The sequence below is a fragment of the Salpingoeca rosetta genome (assembly GCF_000188695.1).
Source record: "Salpingoeca rosetta unplaced genomic scaffold supercont1.29, whole genome shotgun sequence".
Classification (NCBI taxonomy): domain Eukaryota; class Choanoflagellata; order Craspedida; family Salpingoecidae; genus Salpingoeca; species Salpingoeca rosetta.
In genome coordinates, this window is record NW_004754905.1 from 882,065 (window position 1) to 900,091 (window position 18,027).

Sequence of the window (18,027 nt, forward strand, 5' to 3'; positions counted from 1 at the left end):
TTGTGTGTGTGTGTGTGTGTATGCTGCTTTGTGTGTGTGTGTGTGTGTGTGTATGCTGCTTTGTGTGTGTGTGTGCTGCTGTGTGTGTGTGTGTGTGTGTGCTGCTTTGTGTGTGTGTTGATTGATTGTTGTTTGTGTGTGCACTCTGTTCATGGGTGTTTATCAGTGCTGACCCACCAACTCTCCCCTCTCCTGCTGCTCCTCTTCATGCGGCTGTTGATGTGATGTTGATGTTGGGTCTGTCCAGGTGCATTTGGCGGGAGCGTGTGGGTGAAGTCTGTGCTGCAGTGGCTGGCGGCCTCGCGTGCTGGCAGACCAATGAAGTGCGTTGCGCTGCTGCCACTGCTGTTGATGTTCAATGGCACATGCAGTTGCTGTCACGCCTGTTGTGGTCTCACCTTTACAACAACACTTGCTTGCATGTTTGCACTGCACGCACATCTTTTGCACGCTGACACACACACACACACACACACACACACACACACACACACGCGCGCGCGCGCGCGCGCGCGCATACACACACACACACAACAGGTACTACATGTTTGACGCTGGGGAGGAGTTTGCGACGTCGCTTGAGCAGCTGTCGACACAGCTGTGCAATGATGGCGTGACGGTGGCGCGGGTGTACGATGTCATGCTCACGTTTGCACAACTCAATGAACCGCCACACAAACTCCACGCCTTCCTCGCAGCATCGCTTGCGCACCACGACGCGTGAAACCTGTCTCGTGTGTGTGTGTGTGTGTGTGTGTGTGTGTGTGTCTGTGTGTGTGTGTCTGTGTGTGTGTCTGTGTCTGTCTGTCTGTCTGTCTGCGTGTGTGTGCATTGCAGTGCCACAGTCTGCTGTTGAATTGTTATTGGCTGTTCTTGGCATCTCTAATCTCTTGTGTAAACGACAGTGAACCACAACTCCTGCGCGTCCAACCAGCCACACAAACAAACACGCAAGGCCACAGACGAAGATACATACACGTATATGTATGCACAAAGAAGGCAAGAAGTGACATGGCGAGCTGCAACTTCAACGACGCTTGTGCCTGTGAAGAATGGGTGCAGGTGGGGGCGGGGGCGAGTGTGAGCGAGGGCTGCAACAGGTAACGCTCAAACGTGACGCAAACACGAAATAAACACACACACACACACACACACACACACACACACACACACACACACACACACACACACACACACACACACACACACACACGCACACACACACACACGCACACGCACGCACACGCACACACGCACACAACCCGTACTTTGTCTTTGATTTGAACTTTGATCCGCGTCGGCCCGGGCCCTTCTTGCGTTTGCTCGCGTCCGAAGCCAACTGCCGCTGGTGTCGGCAACAACAGGTGCATTGGGTGGGGGTGGGCGTGAGGGCATGGAAGTGATGTGCGTGCTCGAGAAAGGGGAGAGAGAAGAGAGAAGGAACGATGGGGTCCAAACACAAGCGACCCGGACACACTGCACACTCATTCGCACGCAGGAGTTGTATTGAGCACTCCAAACCTTCTTTGCCGATGACTTCTTCTTGAGCAGCGAGCTCTTGGCCTTTGCCTCCGTTTTCGCTGTCAGCAGCAAGGACAAACAACGGCGCAACAGGCGACGCAGTGAGCGGGTAATGTGTGTGTGTATGTGTGTGTGTGTGAGTGTGTGAGTGTGAGTGTGTGGCTGTGAGTGTGTGAGTGTGTGTGTGTGTGTATGTGTGCAAATCGTGACCGATCAACCATGAATTGCAAGTCTTGGACTGCGCACCTCGCTTGGATGTGTCTGCGAGGTCGAGGTCAAATCCCATTTCCATCCGCCGCTTCGCCTTTGACAGCGGTTTGCTCGCTGCACCGCACCAAGCCGCAGTGAAAGGTGGCGGAGGTGGTGATGGTCGTGGCGATGCGAGACGCGTGAGAATGTACACACGTGTGTGTGTGTGTGTGTGTGTGTGTGTTTTGTGTGTGTGTGTGTGTGTGTGTGTGTGTGTGTGTGTGTGTGTGTGTGTGTGTGTGTGTGTGTGTGTGTGTGTGTGTGTGTGTGTGTGTGTTTGTTTGTATTGAGAGTGGGTTGCTGTTGTGAGCAAGTGTGGCGAACAAAAGCGTATCGAGCCAAGTTCGTGGCGGAAGCTCACGCGTTGCTGTGGTTGACCAACAACATCCCCTCCCGTTCTCCACAGCGGCACCGCACCTGTCATGGTGGCTGAGAAGAGCATGGTTTGCCTGTCTGGTTTGCACGACTTGACAATGGACTTCAAGTGATCCTCAAACCCGAGTTCAAGCAGCCTGTCCGCCTCATCCAGGATCAAAATCTCCACCGTGCTCAGGTCAAACCTGTCGCGAGCACAGAGTAGTCCAGCGTCGGCACACATCAGTCGAAACCACAACCCTCTCGTGAGCACACGAGCAAAAGGAAGAGGGAGAGAGCACATGCGTGTGCGTGCGTGTGTATGTATGTACAGATGTGCGTGTATGTATGTGCAGATGTGTATGTATGTATGTGTGGATGTGTATGTATGTGTGGATGTGTGTGTATGTATGGATGTGTGGATGTGTGTGTATGTATGTGTGCGCTCTCTGTCTCTTTCGTCGACCACCACCACCGCCGCCGCCGCCGTCGCCATCATCGAACTGACCCTGGCGTGTTCTCGATGTGGTCGACGAGCCTGCCTGGCGTGGCGACAATGACGTCTGGGCGGGCCTTGATGATCGGGAGATCAGCTTGCAGCTTGTTGCCTGCACGTGATGGGGAGGTGGTGACGTTTTCAGAGGGGACAGACAAGGCATCCATGCGGGGTTTGGTGAACGGGGAATGGCATCGTGCATGCACAGTGGAGGCCTCATGTCACACACACACACACACATGCAAGGTTATGTGACACACAGGTGATGGGACAGATGCGCACCTCCCATGATGAGGGCGCACGAAATGTTGAGCCCTTTCTTGCTCGATTGGAACATGGCAGAGAGCTTCCACGCATTCTGCACACACACACACACACACACACACACACACACACACACACACACACACACACACACACACACACACACACACACACACACACACACGCAACGGAGTGGGGACGTGAGGAAGAGCAACGTTCAACGCTACATCAATAAAATCGAACGAGCAGCACAGGAGTACCGTAGAAGCAAAGCAAGGCAGGCAGGCGTGCTCACCTCGTGCACTTGTTTGGCGAGCTCACGCGTCGGTGCCAGCACCAGCACGCGCGTCACAGACGGGCCGGGCGGCCTGAACGACACAAGTGTGTGTGTGTGTGTGTGTGTGTGTGTGTGTGTGTGTGAGGAGGAGGGCATCTTCAACAAAAGTGCACGCTGCGGAGCCACTACGATTTGTGGTGAAGATACACGAGTACGCTAATACTGTCACACATGGCGAAAGCAGTCACAACGCGTTAATCTCCATGGGTGTGAGTGCACTGACTTGTACGAGAGGCGGTCGAGTGCAGGGATGAGAAACGCGAGAGTTTTGCCGCTGCCAGTCGCCGCACACGCGCACATGTCCTTCCCCATCAGTCCAATCGGGATGGCACGTGCCTTGACGGATGGGGGAATGGGTGTGTGTGTGTGTGTGTTGGTGGTGGTGGTGGATTGATGGGTGGGAGCGTTGGTGGTGGTTGTGGGGGAGAAAGAACGTAGCATGACACTCACCACACACACACACACACGAATGTTCACACAACTCACACACACACACGTTCCACCGTCTCCTCCGTGTTGCTCACCTGGATTGGCGTTGGCTTGTGGAGGCCCATGCCGGTCAGCCCAACCTGCAGGGCGCGGCTGAGGTTGAGGTCGCTGAAGCTCGACACGGCAGACACATCCACCTGGCACAGGGACGGAGCAAGCGAGCAGGATGTGAGGGAAAAGGAGGTGGTCGCTGAAATAAGAGCACATGCAGATGTATGCGTGCGCATGCATGGGCACACACGCATGGACACACACACACAAACACACACACACACACACACACACACAACACACACACATATGCACACACACACACACATGCACACACACACCAACCTCTGGCGTATCTGAGAAGAACTCTTTGCGGAGCTGCTCCTCCTGTGAGCCGCGTGCAACAACAGCAGCAACAATGCCGTGATGAGCTGCGATTAATGGTTATCAAGAGCCGCGCGCGGCACAACGTGACATGCAAAGCAAACGCAGGGAACGACTCAACAACACTCTGTGCCACCACACTCTGCATCACCATACGATCTGACCTCTTCGTCGATTTCGTCATCGCTGTCCTCGAGGTCGTCCAAGTTGGGCAGTGGTGCCATGGGCGTGCTCGCCTTGTCCACCAGCACCTCTTCGCCATCCTCATCCTCATTTTCGCTCCCCTCATTATCCTCTGTCTCTCCTACGTGGTGGTTGGGGGTGGAAGCCGTGTGACAGTGTTAGGTTGTCAGGAGAAGAGGGGGGGGATCCGGGAGGAGAGAATTGGTAACCACGCGCACGAATACACACACACACGCATACACACGCGCACCCACACATACCATGCGTAACCACACTCACATACACATACGCACACGCACACATACCATGCGTAACCACACTCACATACACATACACAAATACATGCGCAACCACACTCAAATTCGCACCCACACATACAAACGAACACGAACGCATGCGTGCGCAGTCAATGTACCTCCTTCCTGTTTGGCCTTCATTTCTGCCTCGAGGCGCTTCTTGCGGCGCTCCAAGAGCAGGTCAATGCGGTTCTGCAGCGGCACACGGTCTGCTTCCTCCGTGGCGGCGGCCAGGGTCTCGTTGTATGCGTCGTCCAGGTCGGTGGTCTCGAATGAAAACTCCGGGTCAAACCCAGAGGCGGCGTCGCCCTTGAGTAGGGAAAAGGAGAACGAGTGTGTCAGCGACGGTGGGCAGTACATATCCACCTTGCGCATCAGCATCCAACCAACACGCGCTTGTTGCAGCACACACACACACGCACACACACACACACGCACAAACACACAGAACACGCAGCTCCACCTGCTGCTTGCGACAGTACCTTTTGCTTGCCCTTCTTGGACGCCTTTGTTGGGCCGCGGCTGAGGAGCTTGTTCTCCTCCTCTTCCTCCTCCTCGTTCTCCTCCTCCTCGTTGACGATGGGGTCGTCATCCTCAATGGTCATCACACGGGTCGTCATGGTTGGTTGTGGGGATGTGTGTGTGTGTGGTTGGTGTGGTTGGTGTGGTTGGTGGCACGTGTGTGGTGGGTGGTCGAATGGGAAATGCAAAAGCAACAGCATAAACTGTAGTCGAAACATGGTGTGCCCTTTTTTTTTGTGCTTGAAGCCCTTGATGACATGACGGGTGGTCGTGTGACGCGGCGATAACAGGATAACAGAACATGAACCTTTCCTCCTTTGCCTTCACGCCTTCAGGCCTTCTCTCCTGCTCTCCACACGTCACACATCAACCACACGCACTCATCACACGCACTCTCTGTCACACAAGCGACCACCCTCAGCGCATATTCTGAACTCTTCTTGGCAGCAGGCACAAAGCAAGCAAGCACGAACAAGAGGGCGGGCGGGACTGAATGAACGGGGACAAAGGATACGTGTCCTCGTGTCATGTCCGCGGAACGAGCAGAAAGAACAGCATTACAGCAGGGAGCGGGAGAACACGTGAGAGAAAGAAGAGAGAATGAGGACACATCATGAGCGGCGAAATGATTACGCCAAAGCCAAAGTCACGTCTTCATGAAAAGAGAACGGTCAGAAGAACGCAACAACTAGAAGGCGACGGGAACGGGAACAATGAGTGACTTCAGTCACAAGTCGGAAGACCAAGGAGGTCGTTCCGTGTCACTATCAGAAGTAACAGAAGAAGACTCCGATAAAGCAACAGAGTCGACGAGAGTTTCAGGAGCAGAATCACGAACAAACGAGCATGTCACAGCAACAAGCAAATTGCTTGGTAGCAACAAGCTAAGAACAAAGCTATCACACACAAATACGCACATACGCAGGGCACGCACTCACACACGCACACACACACGCACACACACACGCACACGCACACGCACACACGCATAAACTCATCGTGCATCGCGAGACTGGGAAGACGAGAGAGCCGTGGGGTTGTCAAGGGAACTAGGTTGTCTTGCGAAGACGGTTGAAGTAGTCTTGCACGTCCATCTTGCCCCTGCCGCCCGTTTGATCCTCAAGACGCGCGGCCTCGTTCACCTCAGTGACGACTTTCGCGCTCCGGCGAAGGTCGTCGTCCACCGCTGCCCAAAACCGCTGCTGAATCAGGTCATACAGGATGCAGTCGGTCCACAGCACCTGGCAGAAGAGGTCGCGCGTTGCCTGCGACACAACGACGGGGCCCTTCCCAACCTTCTTCAGGTGCGGGTAAACCACGTCCTTGTACGTCATATTGAGGTCTCGCTTGAGCAGCGCCATGGACAGGTCCCACTCCTCGTAAAGCAGCACAAAGTCAAGCGAATCGACAAACTCCTTTGCACGCTGCCGGAAGTTTGCGCTCTCCCGTGGCTCGTAGTCGTTTGCCAGGCCAAAGTCAAAGGCGTAGCCGATAAAGTGCAGTTGTCGCGCGTACTTGGCCACGTCGTCTCGCACCTCCGAGAGCGCGATGCGGTGGGTGGCCTCGCGCAACCATGCCTCGCGAATGTCGTTGCGGTCGAAGTGCAATTGCTGCTGGAGCTTCTTGTTGTTGTAGTAGCCGAGCGCTGAGATGAACCGGGTGATGGGGTCGCGCACGATGGTGAAGATCTTGGGGCGGTCGGGCGCCATGAGCTTGAGCAGCGTGGTGCGGGATGTCTCTGTCCAGCGAATGTGGGAGATGGCCGCCTTGAAGTGGAGCGGGTCGCGCCCGCACAAGGTGTGCGCCGGGTCGTCAAACTCTCGCGGGTACCCCAGGTGGTCATAGCAGGGAACGGCCGGCTTCAGGCCGCGACGCTCCAGCGCCTGCGCAAGCATGACAGTCACGCTCGACGACCCCGTCTTGTGCGTCTTGATGAACACAAATCCAGGAATGTCATCATCGGTGGTTGTGTTGCTTCGGGGTTGGTTACCAGCGTTCATGCTGTTGCTGCGGACACTGCGGGCGCTGTGGCGGTTGTAGGTGGCAAAGCTGCCTCCTGCCCCAAAGTCTGCACGTGTGTTGATGATGGACAAGGCAATCACCAGCAGGACGAGCACTGCTGAGGGGTGAAGCTGCGGCCGTTGCCGCAACCGATGAAAAGCAGCTACCATTGTGTGTGCTGGTGTGTGCTGGTGTGTGTGTGTGCGCGTGCGTGCGTGAGTGTGTGTGTGTGTGTGTGTGGGGGGGGGGTGTATGCGAGTGCGTGTGGGTATGCGCGCGTGCGTGTGCGTCGCTGGACTTGTGTACTGCGTTGCTCTTTGTCTTTGTCAGGTCAGGGCGTCACCATCAACGCTGTGAATGTCGTGGTGGCGTGAGCGTTGTGTGGCTGGTTGTCCAATGATCCAACACAGCACTACAGCGCATATCGTTGCAACCAACCACTGAGCAGTGCTTGATTGGTCGGTCACGTCACAAGATTGGAGCAGAGACAAAGGGTTGCGTGAGGTGTTCACTTGGGTCATTGCTTCCCTTCGAATTCCGCAACACACGCCGGAGGCGGGAATTCCGTTACACACTGTTCGTGGCGTGTCCCAGCCACTGTTGTGTGCGTGCTGGCGGTGGCGGGCCCGTTCGTCGTCAGTGCTGGTGTGGGAATCAGACTGCCGTTGTGACGACGGCCCAAACACTCTGGAGCTCGCGCTGCTTGACACGAAGCAATCGCTCGCCTTGACGTTCGGGGACGCGCAAACAGCACATCAAGCAAGCGAGCAAAATTTAGCCCACAATGGTTGGGTCAGTGACGAAAATGACGTCATCGATTGGGAACGCACGCGTGCACGCATGCAACAACCGCAATGCGCGTCCTCCTTGGTGACTGTGTGTGCGTGCGTGTGTGTGTGTGTGTGTGTGTGTGTGTGTGTGTGTGTGTGTGTGTGTGTGTATGTGTGTGTGTGTGTGTGTGTGTGTGTGTGTGTGTGTGTGTGTGTGTGTGTGTGTGTGTGTGTGTGGTGTTTGGGTGCGCGTACACGTCCACCATACTCACACATCGCACGCATCCGTGTGCACGTGCACATGTAGCTGGAACCATTCACGTCTCAGGCAGGCCACCATCATGCAACGTTAGAACGTTGGCCACTGCCTGTATCCAAACAGCAGCGCGCGCGCGTGTGTGTGTGTATGTGTTTGTTTGTTTGTGTGTATGTGTGTTTGTGCGTGTGTGTGTGTGTATGTGTGTGTGTGTGTGTGTGTGTGTGTGTGTGTGTGTGCCTCTGCTTCGGGTCATGGTGGTGCGCCCTCGTCTTCTCTTTGCTCGCCCACTGCATTGCAGCATTGCGCTGCAGATCTTGGTGGCGGTTTGTGGCGGGGCTTCGTGTTGCTGTATGCGGTGCTGCTTGGGGAGCAGGTATCCAGCATGCAAGCCGCCGGCTATGCGGGGGCGCTGTTGTCGTTTCTGATCGACGGTGCCGTGGGAGAGTCGGAGTGAAATAGACAAGTGCCGTCAACAAGCGCAATTGTGTCCTGTGCATTTGGGATTGTCACAGAAACTGAAACATGTGGGCATCGCAAATTAAGGAAGGAAGGAAACGCGGAAACGGGCGTGGTGTTGAAGAGACGCGGGGGCAACAGGCGCTTTGAGAAGGAACAGGATGGCCGGTTTAAGAAAGAAAAGAAACAGCACTCACACAATGCAGGCTGTGCGTGAACGCAAAAGTACACACACAATGCAGACTGTGCATGAACGCAAACGTACGCACACACACACACACACACACACACACACACACACACACACACACACACACACAACAACAACAAAGGTTGCATGTGAACGACATCGTCTCCACTCTTGGTGTTCATGGCAGGGTTGACAAGTGCGACAAATAGGCGCCCATGTCCACCTTCACAAACACCTTGGCAAATGGGAGGACCTGCGCCTCTTGCGAAACGACGTACTCCTCAAAGGCAAACGTGCCAGGTGTGGGCGTGGCCTGTAAGTTGGTGGCGCGTGTCACCTGCGCATAGTGGGTGTCTTGGCTTTCATCAAAAGGCTTCCCATAGTAGGAGCATTCATTCGAGCCATGGGGGTAATCTGCGGCCCGGGTGATCGGGTATGCCAGGCCAACGCTGGCAGCGCACAGGAGCATCACGTGCTCTCCATTTGCATTGGATGAGCGCAAATCACCATTCAACAAAACACGCGTGGAGTACCCTGCGGCATAGCTTGTCTGCGGTGTGAGGTAGATGCCAGATCCGAAGAAGCCACGGTCGCCCGGGCTGCTAAAGTTCGCTGCCCCGCACGCACTGATGCTGTCAGCGACAGCCTCGTCACACCCATGGAAACCCACAAGGATGTTGACGTGCTTCAAGCCGGTGCGTGTTTTTGCAAACTGCATCTTGAGTTGTTTGAGCATGGCGCGCTTCTCTGGATCACCAAGCCCAAAGTCCTTGTTGAATTTGTTTGTTGTTTTCGTGTCACCACGACGCGTTGCCGACCGCTCCACCTGCGCTTTGAACGCCCGCAGCATCATGGTGGACTTGATCATCTCCACGCGCGACAGGGTGAGGCCCGGCGTCATCCGGCTCTCTATCCACCGGTACAAGTCAGTGTCTGGTGGCAGTGGTGCTGAATACACTCCATGTTCACTTGGCCCCCTCCATGGAAGCTGCTCATCAAAGGCATCGTCGAGCCGCCATGCAGGGTGGTGCCATTCGTGGTCGCGCAACTGCCAAGACGGCATGACAGGTGGCGGATGCGCGGGCGCCTGCAGCAACAGATCGCCAACGCGATCGGACACTGGGTTCTGGCTTTCCCTGTGGTGCGTGGACGTGACGAGCTCGTCTGGGTCCTTGCCTGTCAGGTCCCCAAGCTTGTGAGCGGCTGGGTATTTCTCGTGGCGCTTCAGGTGTTTTGTGCTGAGGACGAGGTGGACATGGTCAATCCCTCTTGCTTCCCCTTGTAGCACAGACAGCACCTGTCATCAACACCGCAAGTGAGCAGAGGATGGAATGAGGGTGAAAAATCAAAGCTGGCCATTCGCTGGCAAGTGAAGGGACAACACAACGCAAGCTCACACACAACACACACACGCCCACAAGCACTCACATTCGCTCACAAACTGACTTTTGTCATGAACGGCAGGGCCTTGTGCTCTGCGCCAGAAGGCGCCCGCACCCAGACGTCCACTTCTCGTTCGCCTCGCAGCAGTCCGAGGCACTGCACGCCATCGTGTTCACAGAAAAAGGCGTCTGGCCACACCTTCAGCGTTGCGCCAAAAGACTTGTGCAACAAAGTCTGCACGTGTGGGAAGAAGCCAGGTGGTAATGCAAGTGCTTTGCTCTCGACCACCAGCAGTCGTCCACCGTAGACGGGCCAGAAGCCCGTTCGAGGCCAGGCGGTTGCGAGATCGGCCTTCTTCTCAACACGGCTCGGCAGCATGAATTGCCGCTGGCCATCGTTCGAAGGCGGCAGCTCGAAGCAGAGGAGCGTGTGCTGCAGCACGCTGATGACAAGATCTGCGGTGGCAATGCCTCGGAATGCGGTTTCCAGGTCCGTGAAGGTCACGACGCCTTTCTTTGTGATGGAGCCTTGCTGCACGCCATCCGGCGTCAGCGCTCTCCCCAACACGTCATGAAGCAGCCAGTTCGGGTCGACGAAGACGAAGTCCGCCAGGGAGGGCGTGCTGGAGTACCAGAGCAGATCGCCGCGTGTGTGGAGGTACCTGTGGACATGCAAAAAGTATGGGTTAGCAGGGAGTGGAGGGTGTAAACGCGCAACACATGATTGAGGGATGAAAGTGTGACTACCATGAAACTCCTCAACTCCTACGGCCAAACACACACGCACACACGCACACACACACACACACACACGCACACGCACACACACACACACACACACGCACACGCACACACGCACACACACACACACACATACACACACCAAAAGCACACACGCACACATTGTACTTGCCTGAGCGTTTGGTGGAAGGTGCCCTCTTGGATCGCGGAGATGAGGTCGATGCCATTCCCGCTGCCACGAACAAAGTCCAATAAATCACCCACGCTCCACATCGCCTTGTTCTTCACTGCTTTCTTTAAGGCCCCTGCCACTTCATTCACCACCTGTGGCACCAACACCTCTCGCCCTCTCAGCCAATGCCAATGGTCAACAAGCTGTGATCGGAGCACATCAAAACCGGCCTCGCCGCCCTGATGGCAGTTGAGAGTGATGAAGCTGTCTTGGATATCGACGATGTCGCCAAATAAGAGCGAAGAACCGGGTTTGGTTGATTGTCTCCTCAGGTCCGCGACCATCGCTGTACCCCAGGGCGGATGACCATGTTCATCAACAAGCGCCTTATCGCGAGCAAGATCCCTCTTGGTGCCCGCGATCACGACGCGCGGCTTCACCTCTTCCATGGCACCGCCGTCTGCCGTTGCTGTGGCTGCTGCAATGCCCTGCTGCAGTCGCGTGCAGATGAACTGCAGCCAGTAGTTGGCGCGCTCCTTCACATGTTCTTTAGGCTCAGAGAGGTCGACGCAGACGACAAAGGCAGCGAAGCGATCCGACATCATCAGCGTGTGGATGACGTGATATGCGAGCTGCCCACCAAAATCGTACACGCGAAGAGAAGCAGCGTTGTCACCGTCGCTGCCTTGGCTTGTGGTGTCTTTCAGCTTCATTTCACACACCCGAATGCCGGGTGTGCGCTCGTTTGAGCGGTCTGGGTCATTTGCTGGTTGGAAGATGGTCCGTGTGAAGCGGCGAAACAGACTGCCGGGAAGCGACTCAATCATGGTCGTCTTGCCGATGCCGTAGTCGCCGCAGACGAACACCTTCGCTGTCTCAAGAGGGACGGAGCCTGTTTCTAGCAGCCTGAGAAGATCGAGCCGGTCTTGATAGGCGGCCTTGGCGGAAGAGTCAAACTTGTCCTCTGAATCAAAAGGCCTGAGGAGAAGAAGAAAGCAGAGTGGACGGTGAATGAGGTTCGGTGTGAAGGGTGGTTTGAACAAGAGTAAGTCTGTCACTGTACTGCTGTACGAACTCACGCGAAGACAACGTTGATGTCTGGCTGCTTGGTGCGGAGCGTGGCCAGTGCACGGGCAACTGCAGTGGAGGATTTGAGCTTGTCCTCAAACAGCCTGTGATGCCGTGAAGAGGGAATGTGAGATGAAAGAAATTGAACTGAAATTGATTCGGTGCATGTGGGTGGAGCAAGGTCGCAAGCACACGAAACTCACCGAATCTTAGCCTTGGCGTCGATGTGTTGCAGCTGCTTCAGCACATTGACCATGCCACGCTCCGTGATACGATTGCGGCCAATGCTGTTGGATGAGATGGAGAAACAGGTGAGTTGGCGACAGGAACGAAGCGGGTCACTGTTGCAATCAGGAACACGCCCTACTTGCTTGCACCAGGTACGAGCGGCGGCAGTGACAGCGCAACAGCGACGCAGCCCATTTCCATCCATACATGTACATGTGTGCGTGTACACACTCACCCGAGCCATGTGAGGGTCGTGTTGTGCTTCAGCATCTCCGCCAACGCCACAGCGCCCTCATCGCCGATGGAGTTGGCCCCCAGGCTGTCAAGATAATGTGATGCCACACAAAGCGATGGTGCCACATGGGTGAGGAAGAGTGAGTAAGTGCGTGATGATGATTGCTGTGGGTGGCAACACAGTCGTTGAACCACACATGGGCACATGTGCACATGATAAGGTGCAACAGCAGTGACGCAGCATACATGTGCATGTATGCATGTCCACACTCACTTGAGTCCTGTGAGGGTCGTGTTGTGCTTCAGCATCTCCGCCAACGCCACAGCGCCCTTATCGCCGACGCGGTTGCGTTCCAGGCTGTCCAGATGGTATAATGCCACGAAGGGCGATGATGCCACATGGGTGAGGAAGAGTGCGTGAGTGATGATGATGATTGCTGTGGGTGGCAACACAGTCATTGAACTCATCCTACCCCACCACACGTGTGCACATGAAAAGGTGCAACAGGCAGTGACGCAGCATACATGTGCATGTGTGCGTGTACACACTCACAAGAGTCGTTCGAGGGTCGTGTTGTGCTTCAGCATCTCCGCCAACGCCACGGCGCCCTGGTTGCCGATGGAATTGCCCTCCAGGCTGTCAAGACGGTATGGCGAATGCCACACAGGGCGATGATGCCACATGGGTGAGGAAGAGGGAGTGAGTGCGTGATGATGATTGCTGTGGGTGTCAACACAGTCATCAACCACACATGTGCACATGATAAGGTGCAACGGCAGTGACGCAGCCCCTTTCCATCCACATATGTGTGCGTGTACACACTCACTAGAGTTCTTTGAGGGCCGTGTTGTGCTTCAGCATCTCCGCCAACGCCACAGCGCCCTCATCGCCGATGGAGTTGGCCCCCAGGCTGTCAAGATAATGTGATGCCACACAAAGCGATGGTGCCACATGGGTGAGGAAGAGTGAGTAAGTGCGTGATGATGATTGCTGTGGGTGGCAACACAGTCGTTGAACCACACATGGGCACATGTGCACATGATAAGGTGCAACGGCAGTGACGCAGCATACATGTGTGTGTGCGTGTACACACTCACTTGAGTCCTGTCATGGTCGTGTTGTGCTTCAGCATCTCCGCCAACACCACGGCGCCCTGGTCGCCTATGGAATTGTTGTCCAGGCTGTCAAGATGGTATGATGCCACACAGGGGGATGATGCCACATGGGTGAGGAAGAGCGTGATGATGATTGCTGTGGGTGGCAACACAGTCATCAATCCACACATGTGCACGTGATAAGGTGCAACGACAGTGACGCAGCATACATGTGTGCATGTGTGCGTGTACACACTCACTAGAGTGTTTCGAGGGCCGTGTTGTGCTTCAACATCTCCGCCAACGCCACGGCGCCCTCATCGCCGATGGAGTTGTTGTACAGGCTGTCAAGACGGTATGGTGGATGCCACACAGGGCGATGATGCCACATGGATGAGGAAGAGTGAGTGAGTGAGTGCGTGATGATGCTCGCTGTGGGTGGCAACACAGTCATCAACCACACATGTGCACGTGAGAAGGTGCAGGGGCAGTGACGCAGCATACATGTGTGCGCATGTGTGCGTGTACACACTCACCTGAGTTCTTCGAGGGTCGTGTTGTGCTTCAGCATCTCCGCCAACGCCGCAGCGCCCTCATCGCCGATGGAATTCCATCGCAGGCTGTCCAGATGGTATAATGCCACGAAGGGCGATGATGCCACATGGATGAGGAAGAGTGAGTGCGTGCGTGCGTGATGATGATTGTTGTGGGTGGCAACACAGTCACCAATCCACACATGGGCACGTGTGCACGTGATAAGGTGCAACAGGCAGTGACGCAGCACACATGTGTGTGTGTGTGTGTGTGCGTGTACACTCACCTGAGTCGTTCGAGGGTCGTGTTGTGCTTCAACATCTCCGCCAACGCCACAGCGCCCTCAGGACCGATGGAGTTGCCCCACAGGCTGTGCAGACACACAAGAACCGCAGGGAGCGACGGTGAACACACGTCCAAACATGCGCAAGCAGGGGAGGAGAAAGGGGTGCAACATGCAACACCGCCATCCCAATCAACCATGCATATCACACGATGCAGATTCATCATCACCACGCACTAGAGTCGTTTGAGGCAGGTGTTGTCCTTGAGCGCCTCGGCCACCGCACGCGCCTCAATGGCGCCGAGGCCATAACCACCCAAGCTGTAATTCCAAATGGTGTGTGTCATGAAATGAGCAAGAAGACTGAGGATCGAGACAGAGCAAAACCATGAGGGTGCCAGTCCCAACCTGCCACAAACACACACAGTGTGTCCAGGCGGTGCGAGGGGACAGGACACACACGTGAACACCCAACAGCAAGCCACACCACGCTCATTGCAACACAAGGACAAGCCAAGCAGAGAGAGAGGGGAGAATAAGCACAACCACAACAAGTGTCCTTGTGTCCAACACATACATGTTCCAACATGTCGTTTTGGTTGCTTTTGCACTCACTTCTCATAATCCCCACACGTGTTGTTGGCGATGGCCCTGATCTTGTGCTTCACCCCATCCATCAGCTTCGTCTGCGCCAGCAACGCCTCCACCTCCTCCCTCGCTCTCTTCTCTCCGCCGGACATGGCGACGGCGCGTCGTCTTTTCTCCTTGTGGCTTGTTGTGACGTGCTCGTGAGTGGCTGGAAGAAGAGACGACGACAAAATGGACGACGACTCAACGCGCTGCTTTTTGTTTCCTTTGTTTTGTGTGTGTTGTTGTTGTTTTGCGACTCAGCCATTGGACGATTCGCAAAACCTTACAGAGGTTATCCGCACAGCAGCGCTTCCGTGGAAGATGTTCGTCAACAATCTCTTCGAGCCCTCGTTGTCGACAGGAACACAACAAACAAACAGGATGAAGTGCGTCCAGCCAGCAACCCGACTCTCTTGTCGCCGAAAGGAACAACAGCCGCGCCCTCCTCGCTTGGCCTTGCCTGGTTGGTACAACACACCAATGTCTGTAGCCACATCAACACCACAAACATCACCGCCGCTCCACCACCACCACCGTCAAGCGGGTCTCATCATCTTCATCGAGCCATTTACTGAGGAAAGAACAGGTCCGCCACACAACCCACAAACAACGCCCCCAGCCCAACACACATCAACACACACACATCCACACATCCACACACACAGCAGTGCCCAAATGCAACAGGAAGCCAAGCCAACCAAACAACAGCCAACCCCTCTGCACATCAAACAACACCCTCCAGTCACAAGCCAGAATCAAACACACACAGCAGCAGCAGCAGCACACATCCACCAACCACACCAAGAACGTGTTCAGCCGTACACAGCGCCAAACAATGAAAACAACAGGCAAGCACAAGAAGGGCGTGACATAAGCAAGCAAGCAAGCAGGCGAGAGGGAGAGTGAAGGAAGGGAAGAACAGAAGAGAAGAGAAGAGAAGAAGAGGGAAGAGAACAAGAAAGGGAAACAAGAGGAATGCGACAAAGGAAGCGACAGCCATTCAGCCATTCCTCCAACTGGTGCACAAGTTGACACGACACATCACAACATGGCGACTACGCGGACGAGCTAAGTGCCTCAACAGCGCGCTGCACGCGGGCGTGCGCCTCGGGATCCTGCATCAACTGCCCCAACACACCGTGGGCAGGCGAATCCTGCATGTTCTACGAGAGGAAACGACACGAGGGCGTGAGAATGAGGAGAGGAAAGAGGAGGAGTGTGAGAATGAGGAGGAAGAGGAGGATGGGAAAGTGCACGAAGTACGCGACAGTCGCGCATATTCGAGGCAGCAAACACACACCCACACACACACACACATCACATAAATCACACACAACACAACCCACGCACCATGAGGCTGTGTACATGCCCTGGCAGTGGGGCTCGTCGACGGCGGCCGCGGGGGTGCCAATCACCTGCACAAACAAACGCCCGCACAATCTTCACCGGGCTCTCAGGCGCGGTCACGCGTGGATGTTGCCGACTGAAGCAACAACAAAAGGAAGGAGAGGTACAGGAAGCAATGGGGGAGGGGACGTGGGTCAGTCGGGAACAAGAACGACAGGCGGCAGAGCACACCACCGACACATGCACACACACACACACACACACACATACACACATACACAGACACACACAAAACACGGTCGTAGCACTCACGCTTGGAGGAGCTCGACGAGGTGTGTGAAGATGTACTTTGCCTCATCGTCGTCTTCTGTAATGGGCAGCCAGTCAAGCAGATGTGTCAGCACCTCGTCTGTGCAAGGGTTGGTGGTGGATGGGTGGGTAAAGAATAAGCGACGACAACGTGATAACAAGAGCAAACAACCAACGCAAAAGGACGGCGAAGGAGTGTACCAACGCACGCACACACACACACACACAACCACACACACCTCTGAGAGGCCGTGTGCTGGGTTGCGTGCAATCTTGACAAAGACGGAGATGCAGTTCTTGGTCGCGCTGGTGTTGGGCGATTCGCGGGAGCCGGGTACCCTGGATCACAGCGAGCAGCGACTCAACAGCCTGAACGCGGCAGGACGACAAGGGGTGGCAGTGAGGCTTGGCAAGCCGAAAGTGGAGAAAGGAGGGAAACGACGAAGCGACATGTTCGGACATGTTCACTCACTCACACACACATACACACACACACTCTCTCTCTTGACCTTGAGCGCACCTTGTGTGGATGTACGAGGGTTGTGGATCCTCCTCCTCAATCTGGGCGGTACTGGCTCGCATAATGCGCATGAGCTCGTGTGCATCCGGCGCAAACATGTCCTTGCAGACAGACACGCCCATCAGGCCGCGCAGCATGCGGTATTGCCTGTCGTTTGCGTGTTGGAAAATGTTCTTCATAAACGGCACAGAATCGTTGTCGTAGTCCAAGAACCGCTCCTGCGCCACGTTGGCCAGCACATGCATGCGAACCAGAAACACGATGGCCACCTCCTTGCTGCCGCTGCAACCAGTGAGGAGTGCAAGCACACCATCACCTCGTCAACTGCCGCTGTTGTTGTCATGGCGTGCAGCACCACCACATCAACCGCCACAATCACGGCCAATCCCTCTTCCAACAACAGTGTGGTGGTCCACGAGCCAACAGCATCCAACGCAGTGAGCTGCTTGAAACCGGCAGTGTGCAGTGACGGCTGTGGCCGCGGGGTGTGATGCCTCGCTGGCACAAGATGAGGTGGCGGAACACAGCAGCAGTTGTGGTTGAAGCTGAGGTGATTGAGATGGGCAGGGAGAAGCACAGCTAGCAGCAGCGGGAAACTGGCTGGCAAAGGGCCTTGAGTGCACCGCCACAACGCCGCGCAGGACAGCAAGCAGTGCAGCTGTTGCTGTGTCAATGTGGTGTGGTTGACGATGGCGTGAACACGCATGCATGCACACACAGAA

At 55.4% G+C, this 18,027-nt stretch overlaps 6 protein-coding genes across 6 annotated transcripts in view; 1 reads left to right on the forward strand and 5 right to left on the reverse strand.

Annotated features, from left to right (window-relative positions):
* PTSG_09282 (uncharacterized protein) overlaps positions 1-724 on the forward strand; it is a gene marked incomplete at both ends in the record, with an annotated part of 2,148 nt that extends 1,424 nt beyond the window's left edge. Inside the window, one exon of the mRNA XM_004989482.1 lies at positions 538-724. Within this exon, the coding sequence (XP_004989539.1) occupies positions 538-724 (187 nt within the window). The remainder of the gene's footprint in view (positions 1-537) is intronic.
* A 103-nt stretch (positions 725-827) lies between these two features.
* PTSG_09283 (uncharacterized protein) lies at positions 828-5,264 on the reverse strand. Its single transcript, XM_004989483.1, has 14 exons — positions 5,047-5,264; positions 4,684-4,873; positions 4,250-4,389; positions 4,047-4,088; positions 3,746-3,847; positions 3,445-3,557; positions 3,180-3,252; positions 2,903-2,978; positions 2,633-2,732; positions 2,188-2,330; positions 1,768-1,845; positions 1,522-1,580; positions 1,269-1,345; positions 828-1,043 (listed from the first exon to the last, which is right to left on the reverse strand). Exons 1-14 carry the CDS (start codon positions 5,182-5,184, stop codon positions 1,028-1,030), a joined length of 1,347 nt encoding a protein of 448 aa, XP_004989540.1. The 5' UTR covers positions 5,185-5,264; the 3' UTR covers positions 828-1,027.
* Positions 5,265-6,135: 871 nt separating this feature from the next.
* Positions 6,136-7,257, reverse strand: PTSG_09284 (uncharacterized protein; the record flags this gene model as incomplete). The annotated part of the gene is made up of 1 exon (XM_004989484.1): positions 6,136-7,257. One exon carries the CDS (start codon positions 7,255-7,257, stop codon positions 6,136-6,138), a length of 1,122 nt encoding a protein of 373 aa, XP_004989541.1.
* Positions 7,258-8,866: 1,609 nt separating this feature from the next.
* PTSG_09285 (uncharacterized protein) lies at positions 8,867-15,305 on the reverse strand. The gene is made up of 15 exons (XM_004989485.1): positions 15,115-15,305; positions 14,737-14,820; positions 14,503-14,586; positions 14,219-14,302; positions 13,943-14,026; positions 13,686-13,769; positions 13,415-13,498; positions 13,141-13,224; positions 12,862-12,945; positions 12,589-12,672; positions 12,329-12,412; positions 12,137-12,229; positions 11,058-12,035; positions 10,209-10,806; positions 8,867-10,059 (listed from the first exon to the last, which is right to left on the reverse strand). The coding sequence occupies exons 1-15, from the start codon at positions 15,237-15,239 to the stop codon at positions 8,941-8,943; spliced, it is 3,753 nt and encodes a 1,250-aa protein (XP_004989542.1). The 5' UTR covers positions 15,240-15,305; the 3' UTR covers positions 8,867-8,940.
* A 387-nt stretch (positions 15,306-15,692) lies between these two features.
* The window catches only part of PTSG_12861 (uncharacterized protein), a 3,958-nt gene continuing 1,623 nt past the window's right edge, over positions 15,693-18,027 (reverse strand). The window contains exons 5-11 of the mRNA XM_004989486.1: positions 17,707-17,850; positions 17,494-17,587; positions 17,306-17,452; positions 17,025-17,124; positions 16,789-16,880; positions 16,480-16,612; positions 15,693-16,292 (exon numbers count right to left, since the gene is read on the reverse strand). Of these exons, the coding sequence (XP_004989543.1) occupies positions 16,185-16,292; positions 16,480-16,612; positions 16,789-16,880; positions 17,025-17,124; positions 17,306-17,452; positions 17,494-17,587; positions 17,707-17,850 (818 nt within the window). The 3' untranslated portion in view covers positions 15,693-16,184. The remainder of the gene's footprint in view (positions 16,293-16,479; positions 16,613-16,788; positions 16,881-17,024; positions 17,125-17,305; positions 17,453-17,493; positions 17,588-17,706; positions 17,851-18,027) is intronic.
* On the reverse strand, positions 15,760-16,137 carry PTSG_12862 (uncharacterized protein; the record flags this gene model as incomplete). Its single annotated transcript, XM_012637642.1, has 1 exon — positions 15,760-16,137. The coding sequence occupies one exon, from the start codon at positions 16,135-16,137 to the stop codon at positions 15,760-15,762; it is 378 nt and encodes a 125-aa protein (XP_012493096.1).

Excerpts from the sequence above, each read along its gene's own strand:
- PTSG_09285 (XM_004989485.1), bottom strand. The coding sequence starts at position 15,239 with ATGTCCGGCGGAGAGAAGAGAGCGAGGGAGGAGGTGGAGGCGTTGCTG. Across the intron at positions 14,587-14,736 it reads ACCTGCCTCAAACGACTCTA|CCTGTGGGGCAACTCCATCG; the intron begins GTGCGTGGTGAT and ends GTGTCTGCACAG. Across the intron at positions 13,770-13,942 it reads ACGGCCCTCGAAACACTCTA|CCTGGACAACAATTCCATAG; the intron begins GTGAGTGTGTAC and ends CCATCTTGACAG.
- PTSG_09283 (XM_004989483.1), bottom strand. The coding sequence starts at position 5,184 with ATGACGACCCGTGTGATGACCATTGAGGATGACGACCCCATCGTCAAC. Across the intron at positions 4,874-5,046 it reads CCAAGAAGGGCAAGCAAAAG|GGCGACGCCGCCTCTGGGTT; the intron begins GTACTGTCGCAA and ends TCCCTACTCAAG. Across the intron at positions 2,331-2,632 it reads CACATCGAGAACACGCCAGG|GTTTGACCTGAGCACGGTGG; the intron begins GTCAGTTCGATG and ends TGCTCGCGACAG.